Genomic DNA, 26,083 nt, shown 5'->3' on the forward strand with positions numbered 1-26,083 from the left:
GAAGATCACAGAAGACATCCGAGAAGGTATGGACAACAAGGAAGTGACAGTTTTAATACTCCTAGATTTGAGCAAAGTTTTTGACTCTGTTGACATTGACATTTTGCTCTCGAAATTTATTCCCTCCATTTCTCGGACAGCGCCCTCCTTTGGTTGCATTCCTACCTGTATGGCCGTCGGCAGTGTGTTACAGATAGAATAAACAAATCAACTTGGCGGTCTGTGCAGTGTGGTATGCCTCAAGGGTCAGTGTTAGGACCCCTTCTTTTTTCTATTTACATTAATGATGTCTCCCAAAACCTAACGTACTGCAAATACCATATTTATGCTGATGATGTACAAATGTACCTCCATACATCTCCCAATCTAATACTTTCGGCCATAGACAAAATCAATCAGGATCTAACATCGTTTTCTTCTTGGTCTTTGAGATGTGGTCTTAGGTTAAACTCAGCAAAAACGCAAGCCATCATCCTTGGATACCCAAAACTACTCGCGAAGGTCAATCGACCAGAGATTCCATCTACAAGGTTGTGTAATACTAACATACCATTCATGTCATCAGTAAAAGTCCTAGGCATTACTTTCGATGATGACATGTCATGGAAAACGCATATCACAAACATCACCCAGAAAACATTCTCTGCATTGCACATGCTACGGGGGTATAAATACTTATTTCCTGAAAAACTAAAAAAAATGCTGGTAGAAAGTCTGCTTTTCCCTCATTTCGACTATTGTGACGCGATTTATAGAGACGCTCAAGGCAAGTTATTGAGCAGATTACAACGTGGTCAAAATGCGTGTGTGAGATATGTCTGTAACCTACGGTACTATGACCACGTAACTCCCTCATATAACCACCTATCTTGGCCCCGACTAGAAATCCGTCGCACTGTGCATACCCTATGCCATCTCCATAAAATTCTTCATTCTTCACAACCATTTTACCTTACTTCATATTTCAAATACCTATCCTCTTATCAGTCTTAACACCAGATCTACTGATAATTCCATCCTTGCTTTACCTGCCCACAGAACTGCCATCTGTGATAAATCATTCACAGTAATTGCCTGCCGTGAGTGGAACCTTCTTCCCGGCTATTTGCACTTTCAAGGAAGCACTTTGGAGACATTTTATGCACCAGTAAGGATCATCTGTAAACTTGATGTTGCTACTTACAACCATTCTATTGTTATGGATGTCCTGGTAGAGAGTCTAAAATTCTTATCCGATTTGTTTTTAAAATCAAATTTTATGTACAGTAGAACCTCGATAATTCGAAATCGGTTAATTCAAAATCCCGCCTAATTCGAAGAAGCTCTCGTTCCCGGAAACATGAGGTACAGTTTTGCATGTTATTTAAATTGTTTAATTCGAAATACGGATAATTCGTAATTCGAAGTACAATGTCGGCCCCATTACCGAAATTCAGACTTTTAATTCGAATCTGCCTTTACATTTTAAAACAATAGTATGTTACAGAGTAATTTCTACTCGAAATTTATCCGCTTCTTGTCATAATAGAACGCGCGTTCCGGAACGTGGAAGGGTAGCTTTCCGCGCTTACACTCACTTCGGTGGGTCTACAGTGCGCTTCATGATTGCTAAATTGAATTAAATCGGAATTCTTTTGTATTCAACCTTTTAAGGAACGCCGTAATATCACTCAACAGGCAGTGTGTGGAAAAACAGGATCCGCGAACACTGGCGATGCCGACAGTTGACGAAAGAGCGTAGGCACCGAACAATATTGTCATTGCCGGTGAAACTGCATTGCTTTATTTTAATGCAAGCCCAAACGGTCTTATGGTTTTAAATGGGTCATAGTAGTACGTTGCAATGCACATGGGATGGAAGCGAGAAACTTTATCCCCTCGTCATAGGAAAGTTCGAAACCACAATGTTTCAAGGGCGTCGGGCACTTTCCATGCCAGTACAAAGCATATAAAAATGCGAACAGTACAGAAATCCAAAAAATAATGCATTTGCACAGGGGGACCGGCATAATTTATCCTCGTCTTTGATTGTGTGATTTATCCAAGTGCATTATTTGAACATTGTAAATGCACCTTGTTGGATACATTTCGGAAATAGTTTTTTCCATGGCATTTGAAAGGTTTAAACTGTGAATCGAGGTGATTGCATGTATTAATGGGTCTTAGAATACTTTGTGACGCGGCAAGTGTTTACATTTCTGAAGTACGAAAGAAGTTGGCGGGAAATCGTACAAGGCTAGAGTCATAGAAAAGTTCGGTTTTAAGGGCATCGGGTACTTCCTTTGTAAATACAAGGCATCTAAAATGCATAAAGTATAGTAATCCAATTAATAAAGCACTTGCACATGGGAGCCAGCATAGATTTCTCCTCATCTTTGAATCATGCTTTTTTTTTCTTTTTTCTTTTTTTTTTTTCTTTCGTTGCGTGAGGTTATGTTTGCCAGTGAGATATCCGAGTGAATTACTTGAATACTGTAAATGCACCTTCTTGGATACATTTTGGGAATAGTTCTTTTTTCATGGCATTTGAAGAGTATAAACTGTGAATCAAGGTTAACTCCATGCAGTAACAGGCCATAGAATATTTTGTAATGCGGCAAGGGTTGGTACTTCGGAATTGCAAATTGGCGGTTAATTCGAAATCACATAATTCGAAGTCCGATTTTTTAGTCCCAACGACTTTGAATTAACGAGGTTTTACTGTACTGTCCTTTTTTTTTACATGTAGGATATTAGTTTTAAGAATTTATCCCTTTTTATATCTGATTTATTTCATCTTAATTTAATCTTAATTTATTTCATCTTAATGTAATCTCACCATTCTTGTATTATTATTCATTTAATTTGTATTAGATCTAGTTATTGTAAGTAATACAGTGCAATATATGTATATTTCAGTTCCTGGTTAGATGGAAGAGAAGGCCCGAAGGCCTTAATCTTGCCAAGTAAAATAAAACATTACTAAATTAAACTAAACTAAACTAGGTAGACATAAGATCTAAATGTAGATGTGCCAACACCCCCGATTTAAGCCGGAGACTCCCGATTTTTGGTCCTTCCTCCCTCTCTCCTGATCGCAGAGACTTATCTCCCAATTTTGAAAACAGATTTAGTATTCTTGTATTTTTTTGAAAATTCCTTGTTCTTTAAGTAGCTGAAGAGAACTGATGTTTAGTGGGCACTGGAAACACAGATGGAATCAGCTGGTGGTGTTCTTAAATATGACAGAATCTCTAACGTAATGCTTTGTATTTTATCATTTCCACATAGCAGTGCTGACTCTGAGACTATTTTTAGCATATTTACAAGGGCAACAACTCAGTTCAGATCAAAACTTCCCCAAAAAGAAGTTTGGAAAAAATTAAGCCTTAAAACCCGTTCAACAAGGTCAGTGCTTTGAGCACAAATCTAGTTCAGAAATTTATGAAGAGGCCTAAGGCAGTTACAATGACGAGTCATGTGTTCTAAAGCTCAGATACATGCAGTATTTCAATATTGATAAAATTATTAATTAATTAATAAGAGAAATTACATAATTGAGTAGTATAATGTGTTATATATTCTTCAAAGTTATGTCATAAACGATGTGTCATAACATGATAAAGATGTTGATTCCCATAGGGAACCTGAAATATTTGATCCATAACATGTCGAGATCTGCTGCAAAAATCTCCTGATTTTCGACTTTTGAAATGCAAATGCCTTTTCTGAAGCATTGGAGAACCCATGTAATGCATAATGTTTAACCTCACCTCCTGTCACTCTTCATGAGGTATGGATGTTATTAAGTATCAACAAAAATGCCTGAGGCTCTTCCCATGTAATTAGTAGCTCAGAGGGCAAACTCTGATCCCTATCTACCATGACTTGCCAGAGGTGCTGCAAGAAAATCTGACATTTTATGATTACAAGACCTAAGAGTCCCAAAGGATCAAAAAAGGATATGTTCTTCTTGAGGTGACTGCTAACTACAAACTGAAAGGTATCCCTCAGAAGATGCCGCAATAGTCCCTCTGCCTTGATGGTATCCTTTTCCTTGTCATCCAGACTCCAAGGCTGTCGTAATTCCCAGCACTTGAAAGGTACGCTTTAGAGCAGGGGGACGATTGAAACAGCATTTACAAAGTGAAAATCCTTCACTGCTGAGTAACTTCAGCTCTTTTTGCTAACTGAGTGCATCTCCAATGGTATCTGTTCCACTTAGAACATCAACATAGAAGTTGGATATTTCACTGCACCATCATTGGCGAGTTGTACCAGGCATCTTGTAGCTAAGAATGGTGGTGCTGAGGTACCATTCCTGTCAGTAGAACAAAGATTAATCTGAATTGGTTAATCGGGAGATGAACGCCGTACAGAACATTGCAGATCCTGGTCACTAGAATCTGTCTGTTAGAGATGGGAGTTACATATCGTAACATGATACTGTATCCTAATCCATAACAGTAAGCTGTTCCAGAAATATTATGTTCCTCCCGAGACCCTAATACTAAAGTAACTGTCTCAGCGAAACCAGGGGAAGGGTAGGGAGTTTCTGATTGGCTAACGGGTATTAGGGAGCATAGCAGCTCGCTTTAAGCGTGCACTCCTCCGCAGGCACGAGCGATACTTTTGTAACAGTTTAGTGGCAATACTGATATTTCTATCCTGTTACTTGCTGGTCGGTTACAGATATTCTTTAGTTATTTGAAGTGCTTTGTATTAGGCTTATTGGTGGTAATACATACAGTCGCTTAGTTCCTCGGAACAGTTAATTGTGGTCTTTCCACCTTGCATCTCGAGTTTCACTCAGTGTTCTGGACAATGAGTGAGTGGATGTAATATTAAATCCAATATGATTTATGTGGACAGAAACTCAATTACAGGAAACCAGTTTCTTAGCAATGCGTTGAAATAAGGCACCCAATAATAATAATAATAATAATAATAATAATAATAATATTTTTTAAAATTAAAAATTCAACCGGTTCATATAGTTCTGATAATGTACGCGGTACTCAAATATTAGGTCCTAAAAAGCTATCGCAAGTCCCGTCACGTGAATCTGTGCGTCCTGAACTTTCGTCATCGACTGCACCCTGTGAGGACGTAAGGAACTTAATATTTCTTATCCATATTGAACTGAGATCACAATTGAATTAAAATCTAGCAGGTTCCACCTTTTCAATACAAAATACAATGTTGTTGGATGGTATTTGAAGACAACTCATCACCCAGATGAGATTTTATATTTATGACATCACAAGAGTTTTCTTGCTGTAAATTAGAGTTTCCAAACCTAGCATAATTTAGATCTTAAGGAGTTAAGTTTAGCAATATGTTGTTTTTCATTGTTTATATCACCAAGTTTTTTTCACTTACTATACAGCTGATGATGGTGTCAAAATGAAACACCGAAACATGTTCTGTAATAAAATAATGTTGTAAATACCATTCAACAACATTGTATTTTGCATTGAAAAGGTGGAACCTGCTAGATTTTAATTCAATTGTGCAATCTGTGAGGCAGTGCAGCAAAGGCTGCTATCATAATTTTTACCAGAACATAAGAGGAGTGACATATATAGAGAAAAAACAACGCTGGGCAAGCCACTTACGCTGTTGTTTACCACATATCCAAAACCTTCTCTATATGACGAAAGGCGATTTTGGAGCGTTTTACACTGGATTTACAGAGCGAGTTGGCTATATGGTTTGTGTTACTTAGCTGTTGGCCTGTATTCGGAGATGGTGGATTCGAACCCCACTGCCGGCAGTCCTCAAGATGGTTTTTGGTGGTTTCCCATTTCCACATCAAGCAAATGCTGGAACTGTTCCTCAGTTAAGGCCACAGTTGCTTCCGTCCTAGTACTGTCCTCTCCTATCCCATCGCCACTGTAAGATCATTCTGTGTCGGTGCAATGTAAACAAACAAATAACAAAAAATTACTGGATTAAACTCTGCTTACGTCTTGCCTGGTAGGGCTATTTCATCATGGCCCATTCCGACGGCATCTGAAGTATGTATGGCACTCGTTCATCAACATATTTTATAAAGTCTGGTCCTAATGCCTGTTTAACTACAGGTCCTTGGACATCTACGAATGCACATGGCAGTCACGGCGCTTTTTATACATGAAGGTTTTGAGGTATTGGTTCTCGGAATGTAAATGGGTCATTGCAAACATTTCCTAGGAATATTTAAGAATGTGAATAACGAACTGGTGAAAGGGCCAGTAGGAGAGAAGGAAGCGAGATGAAGATATAGTATTGCTATTTGTAAGTACTTACTGAGGTGCGGTTAGGGGGTAAAAGAGACAACAGGTATAAGGAATGTTCCTTCCAAAAGTTGACTTGCAACTTGTATTTACTTTTATATTCTAATACTCCAACCTAATACTACAGTGTAACAGATACACAGGAACATGATACTGGAAAGTAACCATTTGTCCCATCCGTACTGTCTGTACTTTTTTATGATGTCTGCAGTGAAGGCATACTTGTGTGTGCTGAATTGCAAGATGCTAGAATAAAAGTCATCTTGAACAGTAGATCCAGCCATCAAGGTATCATTCAGCGAGGAGTTACTCATAATATAACTTCAACGTTTTTCAGTCTGTCAATGCAGGTAATACAAAATTTGTAACACTATAACGTACCTGTTTAGGAATACATTAATAACAGAATGGCTTGATTTGTTTTACAAGAACATCCTCAGATTCTATCTGATCAGTTTTTAAACATGCACATGTATTGTAATGGGATATCCACCATTTTGTTTGTAAACATGCAAGAGGAGCGAGTTAGTGTGCCTCCCAACGCGAGCGATCAATGTCACTGCTAAGTTATTAGCACCATCTTTAGCCGCACGGTCCATCAGTTAAGAATGAGTGAGAAGTGGAAGGCCGGCCCCCTCTTTAACATTTCCCTGGAAGGCTCTAGGTATCTAAGCCCAGAATGTTTGGATTGAGAAAATTCTGGAGACCTCCCCTTCCTGGAAATATCTTGAGAATCTACAGCTGATTATATAAGGCAGACAGGCAGCCACTTGGAGTCGAGTTAGTTCAATTGAGTACTGTGTGTGTACTGTAGTGGAGTACTGTTGTTTGTACTATGTTGAGTTCCGCAGTTGAGTTCCTGCTGTGAAGTTGAATTCAATTCTGTTTTGTTGTAGAGTTGAGTCTGCCTGCAGTGAAGTCGTGCAAGTGCCTCGAGTTATTGTGTAATGTCAGCGCAGAGTCTTGTGAAGACTGTTGGAGTGTATGACCGATGTAATGAGTGCTAGTGATTTGTGACAGACGGTGCATAATTTTGAAACTGAATTGTGTGGCTATGAAACTAGTGTGATTGTGTTAGTACATAATTAAAAGAGTGTGCAAACTGTGGAACTAGTGTGTATAAGCAATAGTAGCGAGTGGCTGCACGGTTTGGGGCATGTAGATATCAGCTTGCATTTGGGAGATGGTGGGTTTAAACCCACTGTTGGCAGCCCTGAAGATGGTTTTCCATTTTCACACCAGGCAAATGTTGGGATTGTACCTTAATTAAGGCCATGGTTGATTCCTTCCAACACTTAGCCCTCTCCTATCCCCTCGTTGTCATAAGACATATTTATGTCAATGCAACGTAAAACAAATTGTAAAAGAGTAAAATGGACAGTACAGTATTTTGGTCTAATTTTTATTTATCAGAGAGTAAGTTCATTGTTGGGAAGGCCAGTTGTTTACAGCAGTGCTAATGGTACGATGCGTTGGCTGCACACAATGCATCCAGATGATGCTGTAATGTACAGTGTATACTACTCCTATTTTTAGCACGCGTATCGTATTGGACCTCGTCAAGATCAAGAGACACCTGCCAGTTGAAATTTGTATTCATTTCTGGTGGGTAGCTGATATCTTGTTGTAAGTAAATGAATGCCTTATAGTTGTTTTGAAATCCAATTATTCTGGTTCAAGCAAATTTTTGTTCAACTGAAACACCGTTGGTTCCATCAAATTCAGTTAAACAGGTCTCTAATGTACTGTGTTAATTCCTGGGGGCAAAAGCGGCTGGGCATAGAGCTAACCAGTTGCCTTGTATCATGTCAACAGTGAGGTCATCAAACTCTGGGGACTTACTGTTTCTCATATTCTTCAGCTCAGACTCCACTTTTAGCCATGTTAGCTCATGTGCTCCATCATCACACTCAAACTGCAATCTTCAGTGATATCATTTCAAACTTTCTCCATTTAATAAAGTATTGAAATAGGTGTTCATTTCTCCTCCAATTCCTGGATCTGTCTTCACCAGGTTCCCATCATCTGTTTCCAGTGCAAGGATATTGTTTGTTTCTTGAGGTAAATTGTTTTCTTGATGGTTTTCTATAATTTTAATTGTTTAATAGTTCATGTTGGTTGTGTCAAAGGATATCATTCTTGTGATCTATCTCTGTTATGCTAAGCTTATTAATTCTATAATTAGTTCTGTGTTTTAAATCGACCTGTCATCTTTGATTGAAATTTTACTTTATTTTAGCATTTGGTTTATTAGTTTGCTTACATTGTAGCTTGGCGCATCTTTGAAATTTACTATTCGTCTGACTGGATATCATTCTTTATAAATTTTATGGAGGGCTCTGAATGTGGGATGCTTGAGATTTTTTATGGTAAACCTTTCTTTTTTCTCTATCGTGATTGTGAGGTCTGCTTTTTTGATTGGTTGTTTTATCTCATTTCGAAATTTATTTGTTGTGTCGTGCTGGATCTCTTATATACCGTACTGTTATTATTAATTCTTTTGTTTCGTATATATACTTATCTTTATTCAGTATGACTGTTGTGTTCCTTTATCTGCTTTTGTGTTGATTAGATTTTCTTTTATGAAGCAAGTTGGCCATGCACACCTTAATTAAAGCCACAGCCACTTCCTTCCCACTCCTAACCCCTTCCTACTCCAATATCGCCATAAGACGTATCTGTGTTGGTGCAACGCGGAGCCAATTGTAAAAAAGAAAACATTTTCCTTTTATGTTTTGTTCCTAATGATATTTAATTTTGAGTTTTAAAATTAGGTTCTTTTTAAGGAAATTCTGTCTCTTAATTATTTTTAGGCTTCAATGCTTTTTATTATTTCTTTTTGTGATACAGTTATGTTTTTTTTGCAGGCAATTAATAACTCGCTGATTAGTTATTTTATGTTCCTTTCTGTATGACGTTCATGGCAGCTGAACTTGAAACTTTTTCTAACAGAAAATGTACAGATGTGCAGAATGAGAGCTGTATTAAGTACTGTACAGAATACAATTTCAACTCTGTTATGGATGACAAATCATTATCGAGGAGAAACTACCTACTGCTTTTGCAAAATGAGCAGAAATTCTGCCTTGAGGACAGGCTGGAGTTTGTCAATTGGGATTGTTAGTTTTCAGTACTGCGATAACTAGAGATAAAACTAGTAAAAAATTCATTGTTGTATCATGCGTTTATAATACGATTGCACTTGGCACCGTCAGGAAATACGGCTTGTTTACATCTGCTGCTCTGTCGTCAGGTACAGTAGTGCATCATCAGTTGGTCGGTCATTGATCATACAGTGGTTCCTTTAGCTGTAACATTCCGTGGATTTATCTTTATTGCATTATTTGTGTGTTCATTTTTATGTAGTTCATTTTAGTATAGTGTAGTGTTTAGAGCACGGATGGAAAGTTGAGGTCTTTTTTATTACTTTTTACTATCTGGTGTGTCATCGCTAGTTTCCTTGAAAATCACCATGAAACCCCTCATTTGACTTCATTTAGGTATTAGATTGCATTACAGATAAATCCATTCAACTGAATGTTTCATGATTTTATTTTGCAAACATCACTGAAAATTACATTTTTTAAATCAGGTAAATTTTAAGAATAAGGCATACTTTTGCTTTAACCTAATAAAATTTGTAAAAGCTTAAAGTATGCTGTGTTGGTAGATTTTTTACCTATTTATTAAATGTTAAAAACATTAAAATTTGTTAGTATGTTGTGCGGCGTGCCACAGAAGTCGTGTTTGTGTGTCACATAGTGGCATCCCTGGTTTAGAGCAAGTGACAAATTCTTCTCTAAAATTCATCTTGTCCTGTCGGTAAGGCAAGACTCTTGTGATGACTGTACTCGGTCCATTGACGTGACACCTGCTCTCCTCACTGTCCTGTACCCACAGCAATAAACAAACATTAGTGCTGCCTCACCCAAGTGCAATCGTATTTTGAACAAGTATTTCTCATGCATCCATTATATCTTTCTCCCTTTATTTCTGCACATTAGTACAGACATCAGATTGACTTTGATTATCCAACTGACCTCACACCTGCCAAGTTCATAGACCTGTTAATGATGACATTCTCATTCACTATAAGCATGCACATTATTTCCTTACAGCTCAAAGTGGAAAACTGCTGAAGGGATTTCGAGGATAGCCAACACAGGTTACAAACCTACCTGTCTCTCGAGTGCCTGAGTACTCGCATCAGTGGCTAGTTATTTAACATGATGAACTACCTCGATTGATCTATGGAAAGAGAGGACCTTGTATTCTAAATACAGCATATGTGTAGTTATGTTTATGTTGGCTTGGTAATATAATGTGTTAAAGTTGTGGGTGATGGAAGAAATATTTTCATCTGTGACTATTTAGAATATTTATATTCAGCTGAATTTTTAAGAATGTGTTCTCTATCTTTTTAGGCATTTTCTCCAGTTCTCTCATGTGTCATGAATGCTCCATCGCCATCATCAGGTAAAGTGACACCAGCTAAACTATTGTCTTAATAATTCACAAGCCTATGCTATTCATTTTTGACTCAGTTAATTTATAACTGTTAAGCTCTTCAGTCTGCAAAACTAACTTTGAGTAAACAAATTTATAAACTACCTGAAAGAGAAAACTATGGTAACAGTATTACTCCTGAAAAAGAATCAACTTAATTAAAATAGAATGACATGTTTCGTTCTTGAAAGAACATCACCAGTTGCTGTCAAATCACACTCAGATATTTAGAAATAAATATTTATGTTTATTTGTTTAAATACTTAAGAACTAGAAATCTTTAAGGTAAGTTCCATATACTGATCTATGCTGGAGTAGAGACAAAGGAGGACGTCTTTAAGAGTTCCAGATTTCTCACGACACTCACCACGAGAGCGACACAAATTTGTGAGCCATCAAATATCCAGGAGGAGATGGACACACTCAAAGTCATGTTCAAGGGTAATGGTTACAACGATGTACAGATTCATAGAGCTCTGCATCCCAGATGGACGGCTAATCAAAGCTCATAGAAAGAAGAAGTGAAGGGAACAGCCCACCTGCCTTACATTTACAACACCACAGACAGAATTGCCAAGGTCCTTCATAAACATAATATAAAAACCGTGTTTGGCACCATCACAAAAATTGCTCATAGTTTACGTAAATGCAAGGACAAATTATCACCACTATTACACCCTAGGGTGTACAAAATTCCCTGTACTTGCAGCAAGGTATACATTGGCCAAACATGCCAGTCCATTGGGACTCACATCAAGGAACGCCAAAGGAATATCCATCTCAACCGGCCAGACAAGTCAGCAGTAGCTGAGCACGCCCTATCGTCGGGTCATGATGTCGTGTTGCAAGATGTTCGAGCTCTTATCCATGCTCAACACTACAGGTTTAGGATTATACGGAAAGCTGTGGAAATACATAAAAATCCTAACAATTTCAACAGGTCAATTAGGTAATACAGGGTTGCCAGCCATTAACGATTTACGTCGATAGTTCTCTTTCCTGTCCTTTCTATATTGTAATTTTGTTTCGGTGTTTTCCAAATTCGTACGTTCATCATCACCAGTTGGTTCATTCCAAGCTATGTGTTAATGTCATACTTTTATACGTGTACACCGGGTATGCACCCCACCCCCTCTCACACCGTCTCACATCATCATCATCATCATCATCATCATCATCATCATCCGCTTGTTTTCTCCACATACTTTCTTTCCATTCTTTAGATCTGTTCTATTTTCTTCTACCACATTCGTCTCATGATGTCATCAGCTCCCGCTTGGAGCACCTTGCCAGCATACAAGGAGCCACCTGGTGACGCGCGAACATACCACTACAATTCTCCAACGGTAAAATATTCTTAAATTCAAACCCTCATTTTTGTAGAAGACTTCCTCGTGAACAGTCAAGATTTTCTTCTGAAGACACGGAGCAACATACTCTGCGAAACCTAGAGTTTCACCTTGATTTCTTGACATGGCATAAGCCCAAAAACCCATATCATGTTTACAAGTATGGACCTCGAAAGCATCAATGTTAACCAGTTGTTGTTGTTGTTGTTATCACAAATTCTTAAATTTGGTTTTTGAGGGTGTTAATTACTTCGAATTCATACCAATCATTGTGTTATAAATATTTGTGGATAAACCTTGTATTGTTTAACAGTTTTTGTCTGAAGCAAGTTGGTCGAGATGTCACATTAAATAAGTTGGATACCAGACCAAATAAACGGTCAACATGTTGAATATGAATTTGTTGTAGAACACTGTTGTTCCAAAAATAGGTAAAATCTGTGACTTGGGAGTCGCTTAATATTCCATAAGCTCACTTACCAATGCTGAGCTGGTATCCACATTGTAAATACTCACAGTTTGAAGTACACAATAAATTACATCGATAGAATCACAAATAACAGAAGACCGTTGAGTAAAGCAGTTACCATACCAAAAAACCAGTTATAAATTCAAAGTAATTAACACCCATCGTAAAATATTACATAAATAACTTTCAAAGCATATTGCATTATGCAGTTATGGTGGTTTTAAATCTTGCTTCTGGCCCATAACGACCAGAAGAGAGGTGAGCAGGAACATGTCCATCTTGGCAGGCAGTCCGGTTGGGACTCTTGGGGTTTACACAGCAAACACCAGAGCACGCAACACAAAACAGTTGAATATATAACTGCAGATATCCGATCATTACATTCCAGTAAATTATGCACAGTCAAATGGTCCAATTGTCGGATAATGGCATACGCAATAAATTGTTAATGTTAACCAATCGCTGATCAACAGTTCATGGTATATTATTGTGTGGTACACATGAACAGGACTGGGTCAGAACAGTTATGATGACGTGGTAATAATAGTAATAATAATAATACAATACATACATACATTATCATTATAGACTGTTATGCCTTTCAGCATTCAGTCTGCAAGCCTCTGTGAATTTACTAAACGTCGCCACAATCCTCTATTTGCAAATAGTGCTGTGGCCTCATTTAGTTCTATACCTCTTATCTTTAAATCGTTAGAAACTGAGTCTAACCATCGTCGTCTTGGTCTCCCTCTACTTCTCTTACACTCCATAACAGAGTCCATTATTCTCCTAGGTAACCTATCCTCCTCCATTCGCCTCACATGACCCCACCTCCGAAGCTGGTTTATGCGTATAGCTTCATCCATTGAGTTCATTCCTAAAGTAGTCTTTATCTCCTCATTCCGAGTACCCTCCTGCCATTGTTCCCACCTGTTTGTACCAGCAATCATTCTCGCTACTTTTATGTCTGTTGCTTCTAACTCATGAATAAGATATCCTGAGTCCACCCGGCTTTCGCTCCAGGAAAGCAAAGTTGGTCTGAAAACAGACCGATGTAGAGATAGTTTCGTCTGGGAGTTGAATTCCTTCTTATAGAATACTGTTGATCGCAACTGCGAGCTCACTACATTAGTTTTACTACACCTTGATTCAATCTCACTTACTATATTACCATCCTGGGAGAGCACGCAACCTAAATACTTGAAATTATTGAACTGTTCTAGCTTTGTATCACCAATCTGACATTCAATTTTGTTGAATTTCTTACCTACTGACATCAGTTTAGTCTTTGAAAGGCTAATTTTCATATCATACTCATTACACATATTTTCAGGTTCCAAGATATTTGACTGCAGGCTTTCGGCACAATCTGCCATTAAGGTGAAAGATTACAGCCTTGTCTAACCCCTATAAGTACCCTGAACGAAGAACTCATTCTACCATCAATTCTCACTGAAGCCCAATTGTCAACATAAATGCCTTTGATTAATTTTAATAATCTACCTTTAATTCCATAGTCCCCCAGTATGGCGAACATCTTTTCCCTCGGTACCCTATCATATGCTTTCTCTAGATCTACAAAACATAAACACAACTGCCTATTCCTCTCGTAGCATTTTTCAATTATCTGGCTCATATTGAAAATTTGATCCTGACAGCCTCTCTGTGGTCTGAAACCATACTGGTTTACCTCCAACTTCCTCTCAACGACTGATCGCACCCTCCCTTCCAAGATGCTAGTGAATACTTTGCTGGTATACCAATCAATGAGATACCTCTATAGTTGTTGCAATCCTTCCTTTTCCCTTGCTTATAGATAGGTGCAATTACTGCTTTTGTCCAATCTGAAGGTACCTTACCAACACTCCATGCTAATCTTACTACTCTATGAAGCCATTTCATCCCTGCCTTCCCACTATACTTCACCATTTCAGGTCTAATTTCATCTATTCCTGCTGCCTTATGACAATGGAGTTTATTTACCATCCTTTCCACTTCCTCAAGCATAATTTCACCAACATCATTTTCCTCCTCCCCATGAGCTTGGCTGTTCGCAACACCACCAGGATGATTGAGAAGATGTTCAAAATATTCCCTCCACCTCTCCAGTGATTCCGTGGGATCTATTATGAGTTCACCTGAATTACTCAAAACACTGTTCATTTCGCCAAGTTGTTTCTAAGGAGTCCCTCGCCTGTCAAATGGGAGTGGGACTCTATTACTCCCATAGGTCCGAGGCTTGTTTAAAATGTTCTGAGCTTGGTAAATTCATGAAGCAGGATGCTACCCTACTTACACATAGTCCAAGTAAGGATCTCTCCTCTAACGGGTTATGGACCACCGTTGGATTGTATAGTACTAGCCGCCTGAGCAATAGGAGGGCTATGACTCAGGATATGTCCGAGATGCTCACTCCTATTCCATAGCAACTGGTATCCCGACTCTCAGGACCACTTACTAGGCCACTCAGCCATTGCCCATGGTTCACGAACTAGGACGTGACTACAGTAACCCACACCATGAACCATAAATAAATAAATAATAATAATAATAATAATAATAATAATAATAATAATAATAATAATAATAATAATAATGAGATGGCCTCTCTCCAATTTTGTTCAACTGTGTTTTAGAGAAAGTTATCAGGGAATGGTGAAAAGAAATGACCAAGTTCAACTTCCCAAATGGAATTAGATTAGTTCACAAGAGATCTGAGCTTAAATTTGAATGCCTCACATTTGCAGATGGTATAGTATTTTTTGAAGAGAATTAGCAAATTGCAAGTAAGCAGATCATAAACTCTGAAATGTCTGCACACGGTAACTGAGGCCATACAATTATTATTATTAACTAAGCAGATTGAAGTCTTCAAAGAAACAGCAGACAAAACAGGATTGCAAATATCTTTTGAGAAGACGGAGTACATGAACATAAATACCACTGACCCAACCTGGACAGTGAGGACCAAGTATGGCGACATCAAAATGCTACAAAATTTAAGTACCTAGCAATTCAAGAACGTGAAAGAAAGATGGAAACTGTATTTAGATTATGTCAAAACACCTACAAATCTAAGTCACTCTCCTACCAGGCCAAATTCAAGCACTACAGCACGATGTTCAAACCTGAATGTTTGTACGCAGCTGAGACAATAGCCACAAAGAGACTCTCAGATTTGGAAAAAAAAAAGAAAGAAAGAAAGAAAGGAGGTTCCTTAGAAAGATTCTTGGACCCAGAAAATCATTGGACAATTTTATGTTTCTCATGAGACCAAACCGAGAACTATACCAACAATTTGAAAACCTCACCACCACAATGGATAAGAGGAGATTGACATTCTACGGACATATTAAAAGGATGGGATCAGAGAGACTTGCCAACAGGAATCCTCACCTTCCAGGAGAACAGAAAGACACAAGTCCCATGGGTAAAAGAAGTCCACCGAGATTTAGAAAAATGTGAGATCACGCCAGAAGATATAACAAACAGAAATATCTTCGGGCAGAGATCTGCGGAGGTGAAGGACCTAGCTGATGAGAAAACGAGGAAGAATAGAGTATTCTCAGCAGAAGAACGAGCACGAGGAAGCCAGCGGCTGAAGAAATACTGGCGAAAGAGGAAGGAGAAAGAACTTGAGAAAGCAATGGAAGTTGCGTAATCACAGCCGCTAGATTGCTGAAACGAAAAGAATAATAGTAATTACAACTCGCTTATCAAACCTGAAGCACTAAACACCTCAGAAACCTTGATCATTAAAGGCAGATCACATATTAAAGACATAGAGAAACAGGATAGGAAAATTGAAACCGACTTTCAACCTATTAGGTTGTGTTCTGTACGTTTCGTACGTGCTGAAGAGATGTTAACTAGGGTGAAAGTCGGTTTCAATTACAATGCGGTCATGAAAATTCAATATTCAAGGATAGGAAAATATTGAGGAAAATCTTTGGTCCAGTCTGCTCAGAGGGAATCTGGATGAAACAGAAGTCTCGGGAGCTTTATCAGCATTCTGAAAAGAACACCAACACCATCAGTAAAAGTCGATTAAAGTTCTATGGCCACATTCTTAGAATGAACAATGTCAGGATCGCCGAAAAGATTCTCAACCTTGCTCTCTCAGTGAAAGTCAAGAACACCTGGCTTAGTGAATAGAAAAAGACCTTCTGGAAATTGACATCCCACAGGAAGTTGTTCAAGATCAACTCCAGTTCAAAAAAGCAGTCTGCAACCATCATTTTGCTGAGAAAATGAGTACCAGGACCAATAAATCATGGCCTGAAGAACGGAAGAAAAGGCTCAGTGCCCAGATGAAGAGATTTTGGGAGAAGAAAAAATCAACATCAGCTATTTAAGTTCTATCACACTCCACAGATGGGTATAATGCTGTAAAAAAAAAAAAAAAAAAATCTCACAAATATTATAAAGCCACATTCAGTGCAGCATTGTACCAGCCAACTTCCTATTTTATTCCTATAATAATAATAATAATAATATTAGCTTTACGTCTCACTAACTAAGTTTACGGTTTTCGGAGAGGCCGAGGTGCCAGAATTTAGTCCCGCAGGAGTTTTTTTACGTTCCAGTAAATCTACCAACACAAGGCTGACGTATTTGAGCACCTTCAAATACTACCGGACTGAGCCAGGATCGAACCTGCCAAGTTGGGGTCAGAAAACCAGCGCCTCAATCGTCTGAGCCACTCAGCCCAGCTTTCATTCCTTTTCCAAGTTTGAATTCTCCTACTCATTATCTTCTCTTTCTTGGTCTACCACTACATTCCAGTCTATCACAAATAAGTTCTCTCTTCTCCTTTTACATGTTGCATTAAATTTTCTCTCTCTTCATATATTCGTCCGCTGAACTAATAGGCCTATAGACGGGCACTGTTGTGGTAGGCATTGGCTTGGTCGGGCCGATGACCTTAGATGTTAGGCCCCTTTAAACAAGCAAGCAAGCAACAAGTATTTTGACAACAATAATACTTTCACCATGCTGGTCATAGTAGCTTACCCCATGTTCTGTTTTCTTATCCATTATTAAACCAACCCCTCCTGCATTTCCCCTGTTTGATTTTGTGGTGGTAATTCTCTATTTGTTAAGAAGGAAGCCATACTTTTCAGTGTCGACTCAGTTAAATGTAACTCAAAAGCTTTTCAGTCTGTCGAACACACAATTTCAGTACAAATATTACACTACAACATACCTGTAAAAAACAAAAACATTATTTTATAATCCTATAAACGTGCACTATTGTGATGGATATTGGCATGGTGTCTATCTTGACAATAATACTACTTTCACTATGCTAGTTATTGTAAGCTTGCCTGGTGTCCTGTTTTCTTATCCATTAGTGTGTGATTTTTAATTCCTTTTTTAATAATGTGTTTTTTTGTTTTGTTTTTTTTACAGGTATGTTTCAGTGTAATATTTACATTATGTCTTCGACGGGCTGAAAAGCTTTTCAGTTATAGATAAGTCTCTAGTCACCTGAATTAAAACTCTGCTCTTCCTGCGAGCATATTTCATTTATAACTACACAGTACTGCCGTATGTTCTGTCAGTAGTTTCAATGCATATAAGTACTAAATAAAATGACACAAACCCATTAACATACATATATTCTGAAAATCCACAAACAAATGTTACAGCGGCAAAGTGCCGTTTTTGACATGCTATTGCCTCAAGCTTCTGCCACTGAGAATAATCAAATGGATTGAGGTCCGGACTTCCACTAGGCCAGTCAGCAGCAGCGATGAACAGATACTGGCTCTCCCCATACGCCGTTAATAAAGCCTGGGATCGAACCCAGCATATCTCCTGTAATTTTTCAGTTATTAAATGCCATGTGTATCTTGTAAATGCACCAACACGTAAATCATCCTTTAAAATGTGTGATGTAGTTCATAGAGATAAATTCATTTCACCAGACAAAATTGTCTGTTTGCGCAAAAGATTGTGTTGAATCATTGCACGAACAACATTCACAACTTCTTTTCTATATACACACCTTGGATGGCCTGATCTGACGTGATTAACAGTTTCACCCATTTGTTAAAACATGCTATTGTCCGAAACACAAATTGTTCATTGATACGGAGATGTTTCAGCATAGAAAAAATTTCCTCAGCTCGCTTTCTGCAACAAAATAATGCCAAAACACCGATATGATTCTCATACACTCCCCACTCCATCTTTCACTGCTGCCTGCTGTTCGCATACTGCAAGCTGGTTACTGTTGGAGTCATGAAGGTGACCTTGTGGTAGACGACATACAGCTTTGCCACGCTTCTTCATTCACCATTACCATACCACAGCACATTTAGATTTTACTGACAGAACTTCTATCCACTTCCCTTTTCAGATTCTCTAATTTACCACGATTCATACTACTTACATTCCACAGTTCAACTTGCATAATGTCAAACTTAATGATCGGTGTAATCCTCTTGTGTAATCCCCACTTGGAGATCCGAATGGAGGACTTCGTTACTTGGTAGGAATCGATCCTCAGTAGATCATTCATTCAAACAGAGAGAGCTGCATGTCTGTGGGAGTTAGTTACGGTTGTAGTTTCCCTTTACTTTCAGCTGCGTAGCAATATCAACATAGCTAATCCATCTTAAATATTATTACAAGGCCATATCAGTCAGTCATACAGACTACCACCCTTGCAGCTTCAAAGAGGCTGCTACACCCCTTTCGATGAACCATTTGTTAGTCTGGTCTCTTGACAGATAGGTTACCCATCCAATATGGTTGCAGCTACGGCTTGGCTGCCTCCTACATTGGAACACACAAGCCTTCCCACTGTGGCAAGGTTATGGGAGGCTAGTACTAAAATCATATTTACCCCTACATCCTAAACTGCCATATTTTTTAATTTGAAAGAGCCACAAGGAGAAGTAGAGGAAGAAGGAGAATGTCTTAGCTACAGAATCAATGAGAATGGTATGAACTCAGTACCCCTACTCTTTTCTGACTTGCTGAGAACAAGAATCAGATCACCTGATGACAGCAGACATCCGATGTGGATACAAGAAGAAGAGCCACAGTAAATAATCAACATGGCCAAGTACTTATCTTGAGTGTTTAGTTGGCTTTGAAACCAGAATACTAATGCTCTTTCATTTGATAATTTATCTTTCCTGAAGTTCATGAAGGTACTAACCTAATTCAGCACTGTATAACTGCTCAATAATTCATTTTAGAAAATAAGTTTGTTAATAGTTATTGGTTTATTCACGGGGGGGGGGGCAGAATATCAAAATGTTTTATCATGGTTCCACTTAAAATTCTGAAGTTAGCACCCCATTAGTCGACCTGGGAAAATATTGCTCATATCACAGGCCCCTTTAACCAATAGCATTTGGAAGACAAATCTGGCAATAATTTGAGAGTTATTATTATTATACAATCTTCCTGCAACAACTGCTGGTTGCCCAAGGACAAAGAGTACCTTAACAACAATAATGGATATAGATACAGGATACATGAGATCTATGAGGTTAAGTGTAGGCAGAAGAGTGAGGTACGTCAAGCATGGTCTGTAAGCATAGTTCTTGAAGATCATGATGGATTTCTTGAGTGTAGTAATGGCGATGTTATAGATAAAATCTCTATTCAGCCCAAAGGTATTTGCTTGCAACTCTTTATCCAGGCTAGCCTGTATATTTTGGCATAATTTGTGCTAAGTTCATCTATAATATTCTCAGCAACTTTTTGTCTTGATTGCCTAGTTAATTTCTTCTAACTGTGATACAGATTTTAATTAATTTATTTCCACTAATTGCAGCTCAGGCCAACAGTAGTAGTGGAACGGAAGGACTGAAGTTGGCATACGGAAGTGGACCTCTGGAGGAACCACAGCAGCAACAGCAGCAGCATCATAACAACAGTGAGACCAGTTTTCTTGTCCAACAGGAAGTGTTTCAAGAAGTTGTTTCCACAAACAGAGAGGTAGCAGCAGCCATTAAGGAACTTGCTGAAGCCACATACCTCCTTGCTACTGCCAAGAAGAGAACTGCCAAAGCAGATGTAATGATGGCAAAAATTGAATTAGGAAAAGCCAAGAAGGAAGGATTAATGTAAAATAACTAAGTGATCAGGGAATGGTTTCATAATAGTGAAAAAGTGGAAACAGTATTTATTTAAATGAGTACAGACAGTGTTAACATTTGTTACTCTTTTATCAGAACTGAACTGATTATGATAAATGGGGGGAAAAGTGGAGTTTTTTTTGTGCAGTTTCTCTATTACATGTGTTACACTTGGAGAGAATATATTTCTTCTTCTCTAGACAAATCTTTAGGTGTTTCATTCTGTGGTGTAATTACCACACATGTATTTTCATGAAGTAATAATTATGATCATTGTATGATCTCAGCAATTGTATGTATAATTTTCTACCTTAACTTTTGTATAAAGGAATGTATATAGTTACAATTTTCAGACAAATGAAGTGATATTGTTGAGGTTGATACACATGATAGATGAAAGATTCTATTTTCAGAGTGTTTTTTATGAGTTTTGGTGCAAAAGAAGGGAAAGATTACAATTTTCACTCAAAATGGGCATTTGAAGAATAAAGTAGGCTGGTATTTCAAATTAATATTTCTATTTAAATTATACATTTCTTAGTGTAGATACTTCCTTCACTAGATGTTTATAATATTACTTAACTTGCAGACGACTTACAGAACATAAAGAACATACTCATTAAAACTTTCCAGCACTATCTTGGAAAGTTCTCCAATATACAGGGTGCAGTATAAATCACTTATCAGAAAATGCTCTGTGTAGTGTAGCTGATTTATATCAAAACAGTTGCTATCCTGCTAAAATTGTTCAAAGTGGCCTCCATTGGTATCTAAACATTTAGGAAATCATTCAAACACTGATTTACATATGTTATCACACAAGACACAAGTCCCCAAATATGTTTTCAAGTTCTTATTCAATCATATCCTTTAAATGCTGTAGGTCTATTCGTTTTGTAGTGAAAACTTTGTCCTTCAGTATCCCCTACATTGAAAGATCCGTGATCTCAGCGGCCAATCATATTTTTCCTTCCTTCCTATCCGCCGTTCAAGAGAGTCATTAAAAAATTCATGGATGTTTAATCTGTACTACATTGCTGCCAAATAAGGTTGTTTGATAACTGCTAGGTTCTTCAGTTTAATGAATTTTATAATAGTTCTATTTAAATAGGTGGTAAACATATATTTTCTCTTCACGAACATTTTGTAAACAACATTGTTCTTCAGTCCGTCGACAAACATAGATTAACTAAATTGAAACTGAAAAGAAATAGCTTCCACTATAACAAACAAAAAAGGAATTGTTTCTTACTGCTTCAAATACAGGGCTATTGTTTAATTCTATCATAACTTCTCTTAATATTCGAAGGTGCCTGTTCGCAGACACAGTCCCATAGAAAAAAATAAGGGTCTATCACTCCTTCACTGCATATACCTGCCCAAACCGTAACTTCGGGAACATTTAATACCTCGTTAATTACAAACTGTGAATTTTCAGAAGCCTGATACATGCAATTATGTTTGTTAACTCTTCCATTTACCTTAAAACATACTTGATCATATCACATAATTATTTCACTTTGGGTCACGCACCACTCAGATAATTCACATCTTCTATCAGGATCAACTAGACTGTGTAGCAGTGTAAGCTTAGAAGGTGGTGGTGATTATTGTTTTACACATTGAGAATGGGCCCTGAATGGAGGCTGCTACCCCACATAGACCGGATAATTCAAGCCTCCAAGAAAGAAATTACATTGCTGCATGCTAACTACTGTAACTCAAAAACTATTCAAGATATCGGCCTCAAACTTGGAACATGTACTCACTAGGTTGCTTAGTAGTCTGTGCAGTGTAATACCTTTCAAAGCAGTACCAGTTATGGCTCCATTTAATAGTCTTTCTAAGCACAGTGTACTAGGGGAATGACTTGTTTGTGCCTTTTGTGTACTTATCATATTCAAGTATGCAAGAATTACTCTTTATGGTCTCCCCCCTGTTAGTGTTAGCTGTGAATCAATAGAAATAGCCAATTCACTGTCAGTCATTACCTATGATAACCGGTCTGCATATAATTAGTTGTAAATATAGGTATCAATCAGCAACTGAATGCGCTGCGCCATGTTGACGTCCACACTTAAGTTCCAGGGAATAGCTCTATATATCTGATATTATTTTGTTAAAGAAAGAAAGATGCAGGGATAGTTTATATTTCATGACCACACCGTTTGAAACTCAGAATCTCACCCGCAGTTTTATCAATGATCAAGGAAATACGAGGTGAATAAAAGCGAGAATTCTCATAGTGTTGTCACCTACTGTCGGTTGTTACCTGCTGTTAGCTGAGAAACTATGAGAATTCTCCGGGCTTGTCAACCATGTGGCACATCAGATAATGAATCTGCGTATAAATATTGAAATACTTTGTTGTCATGCAAGGCATGTTGCCATGGGCATGCCATCTTGACAACTGTTTCTAGGCGCGTGTGTGAGATCATCTATGTATAGGTTGTTGTTTTCATGGTTACAGTGATGGTTAACGTGGAAAAAAATATTGGTACTAACATCAGTGAGCCTACTACTCCATGATGTGATGGCAAATAGTTCAAACTCTAGCTAACAGACAGTGCAACAAGCTGAAAACTAAGCCAATACGTAAAAATGGAGATTTCTAGGATCCGTCCACAACCGCTGGCTGCAATAATACGGAGATATCCAGGGCCGGTCTTCAATGTGTTAAGAGGAAGTACAACTGAGCAACCATCCTCTGTTAACACAAATCAGAGAAAAAAAATGGAAGGGGTCCAACACTTTGAAGAATGAAGGTATCGGCCAAAGTCAAGGGTCATAAAGACCGTGAAAATGAAAAAAATCGCTAGGCTTCGAACGCTCTAATAACTTCAGGGTCAGAAAAGAACAAGAATTGACAAAGAGAGGTCGGGTAGGATAGATGAAATCGAGGAGCCTGGCACAAGTAAGTGGAAGCAATGCCATGACTCAGCTAAGGGCCTTATGGTTGCCAACCCATGCTCTCAGGTTAAGAGCCCCTTTTAGTTGCCTCTTACAACAGGCAGGAGATACCGTGGGTGTTATTCTACTGTCCCACACACAGACTTATTAAGGCTTCAGATGTAACATTTTTAGCATTCTCCTTACACTTCTGTCAGAAAGTTGCAGTTGCATAGAAGCTCTTCTTGCTTATTTCATGGGTGATTCAATTAATACCTGTCCAGTGTTCTGCACATTTTCTTCTGTAATGCTGATTTTGGGCAGTTACTGCATGGTAAGCCATCTATAGAAACTTCTCCTCAAACCTTTGATTAATTTGTAGATTGTTTGCCTGCATGGTGGCTGAGTGGGAACTTTCCAATGAAAGATTGTCCATACTTCCTGATAATTTTGATCAAGTTGCCACCACTTTTGTAAAACAAACACACGCCGTTCTGTGGACAATTTTCTGTTCGTAATGTGAACTTCTCATGCTAACAACGAATGCACAAATGAAGCCAGCTTGTCATTTTGTCACTTGTTACTAACAAGCCAGTCCTGCCACTACTCTTTAAACAAATTTCCTTTACTGTGAACAGGTTCCACTGTTACTTAATTACTTTAAATTTGACCATCAACACTAATGTTCAGTGGTTAAGTGAATTGTGTTCCACCCTATATAACAATGTGAGAAACTGGATAGCAAGTATGCGATAGACTTATTAAATGTTCCTCTGAAGAGGAGATTCTACATTCTACAGAAATATTATTTCACGTCCTGTTTCTGATATTATTAGTTGTGCAAGCTGATCATTGATAGGTTGTTGATACACTGTATATGTGCTCTAATAAATTTTGATTACCATTTATTTTCTCTACAAAAGTGTAATTATGTATATTTTCAAGGTGAATTACTATTCTTATTTTAAGGTTCCTATTACTGTAATTCTATTTTACACCTAGACTAGATGAAAGTTTCATTTCATAAGAAACCTGCCAAGGATATTTGCTCTCTGGCCCGTACTGACAACCCTCAAGCACGCCGTGTTCTGTTGCCATTGAAGAAAACTGAGCTAGTCAACATTTTTAACCAACAGAATTAAACCTGGGGATTATGGCTCAATAATGACCACCACTATAGAGTTTGACCCTGTCATTTATTATGGCAGGTGAAAGTAGTGGCCTTGATGAGAATTCTGTGGACTTTCTACCCTGTTAGCATCTGCTGTTACACAGGTTTGATGCACTTTTGTTTCTTGGTAGTGTGTTTAAAATACTACTTTGATCCTGGTAGCATGTGCGGTCAGATGGTAAATTTGCAAGTTATCTCATTCCATATTATCACTTTATAAATAAAAGTATTTATAAAATCCTCCTTATCAATACAAATCAAATCATCTGTTAGATGGAACAAAGTCTATACACGTTTCAGCCTATTCTCAAGGCCATCTTCAGTAGCATAACACAAAAACAAATTTTAAAAAAAAGATTTGAGCAACTCTTATTTGATAATGTACAGCATTTGTCTTCGACAATATTATGTTGTTCTTGCTGATGTACTGTAGCTGTGATTTGTCCTGCTTAAAGTGGTGAGGTTTATTAGGAGTACAGTACAGCAGGACTTGAACTAACCTGATCAACAAGTCAGATTGAGAGAGAGGAGGGGGGATAAGAAAGGAACACACATAATAGGACGAACACAATGGCAGGGCAGTGTGGGAAGAGGGAACAACATAAATAGGAGATGAGGACAAACATGGAAACACAAAAGGTCAAAGACAATCTCCACATCTTCATACATTGATTGCACTTTGGAGCAAACTGTTTTCAGTACATTATAGCTGAGAGAATATTCAAATAGAAAATTTCATCCAAAAGAAAGAAAAAATGCATGAAAAATATAATCATACCTGTGAACGAAAGTCTCAAGACATTAATGTAAAACATGCAACAATTGTTTTTTATAAACTGCATTTCTTGCTAGCTCTCTCACTTTCCCAGATTGAAGAAAGTACTATTATGATTAACTGCTTGGAATTTTGATGTTTTAAAAGCAAGCTTTTAATATATTTTATCTTATTGTGATGATAGAATGCTCTACATGTGGCTGCAAAAGTGTTTTTGAAGAACAGTGTGTGCAGTTATATTCAAATAACATTACCAGTACCTTATGTATAGATTGTAAATATATTTACCATAATTTCAAAATGTGAAGGGAGCAGTCAACTTTCATGCAATGTGTTAAACTTGTGCCAGTTTCCAAAGCAGATTCCAGAAATTTAAATTCAACTTGCTTTGAATCTACAAATAAGAATTGTTAAGTGCTATGTTTAATCTGTCCTATCGTGGACTCTCAAAGCAGTTATGGAGAATAAACTCAAAACTTTTGAGATGTGGGTATATCGACGTATGCTGAAAATACCTTGGACAGCATGGATGACTAATCAAGAAATCCTATGCAAAGTAGGATAAAAG

General features: G+C 37.9%; 1 protein-coding gene across 1 annotated transcript in view; it reads left to right on the forward strand.

Moving 5' to 3' along the window:
- Positions 1-24,476, forward strand: part of LOC136877566 (uncharacterized) — a 112,712-nt gene extending 88,236 nt beyond the window's left edge. Inside the window, exons 4-5 of the mRNA XM_067151709.2 lie at positions 10,682-10,733; positions 20,377-24,476. Coding sequence (XP_067007810.2) covers positions 10,682-10,733; positions 20,377-20,672 — 348 coding nt within the window. The 3' untranslated portion in view covers positions 20,673-24,476. The remainder of the gene's footprint in view (positions 1-10,681; positions 10,734-20,376) is intronic.
- The last annotated feature ends 1,607 nt before the right edge of the window (positions 24,477-26,083 follow it).

Source organism: Anabrus simplex, chromosome 7, assembly GCF_040414725.1.
Source record: "Anabrus simplex isolate iqAnaSimp1 chromosome 7, ASM4041472v1, whole genome shotgun sequence".
Classification (NCBI taxonomy): Eukaryota; Metazoa; Arthropoda; class Insecta; order Orthoptera; family Tettigoniidae; genus Anabrus; species Anabrus simplex.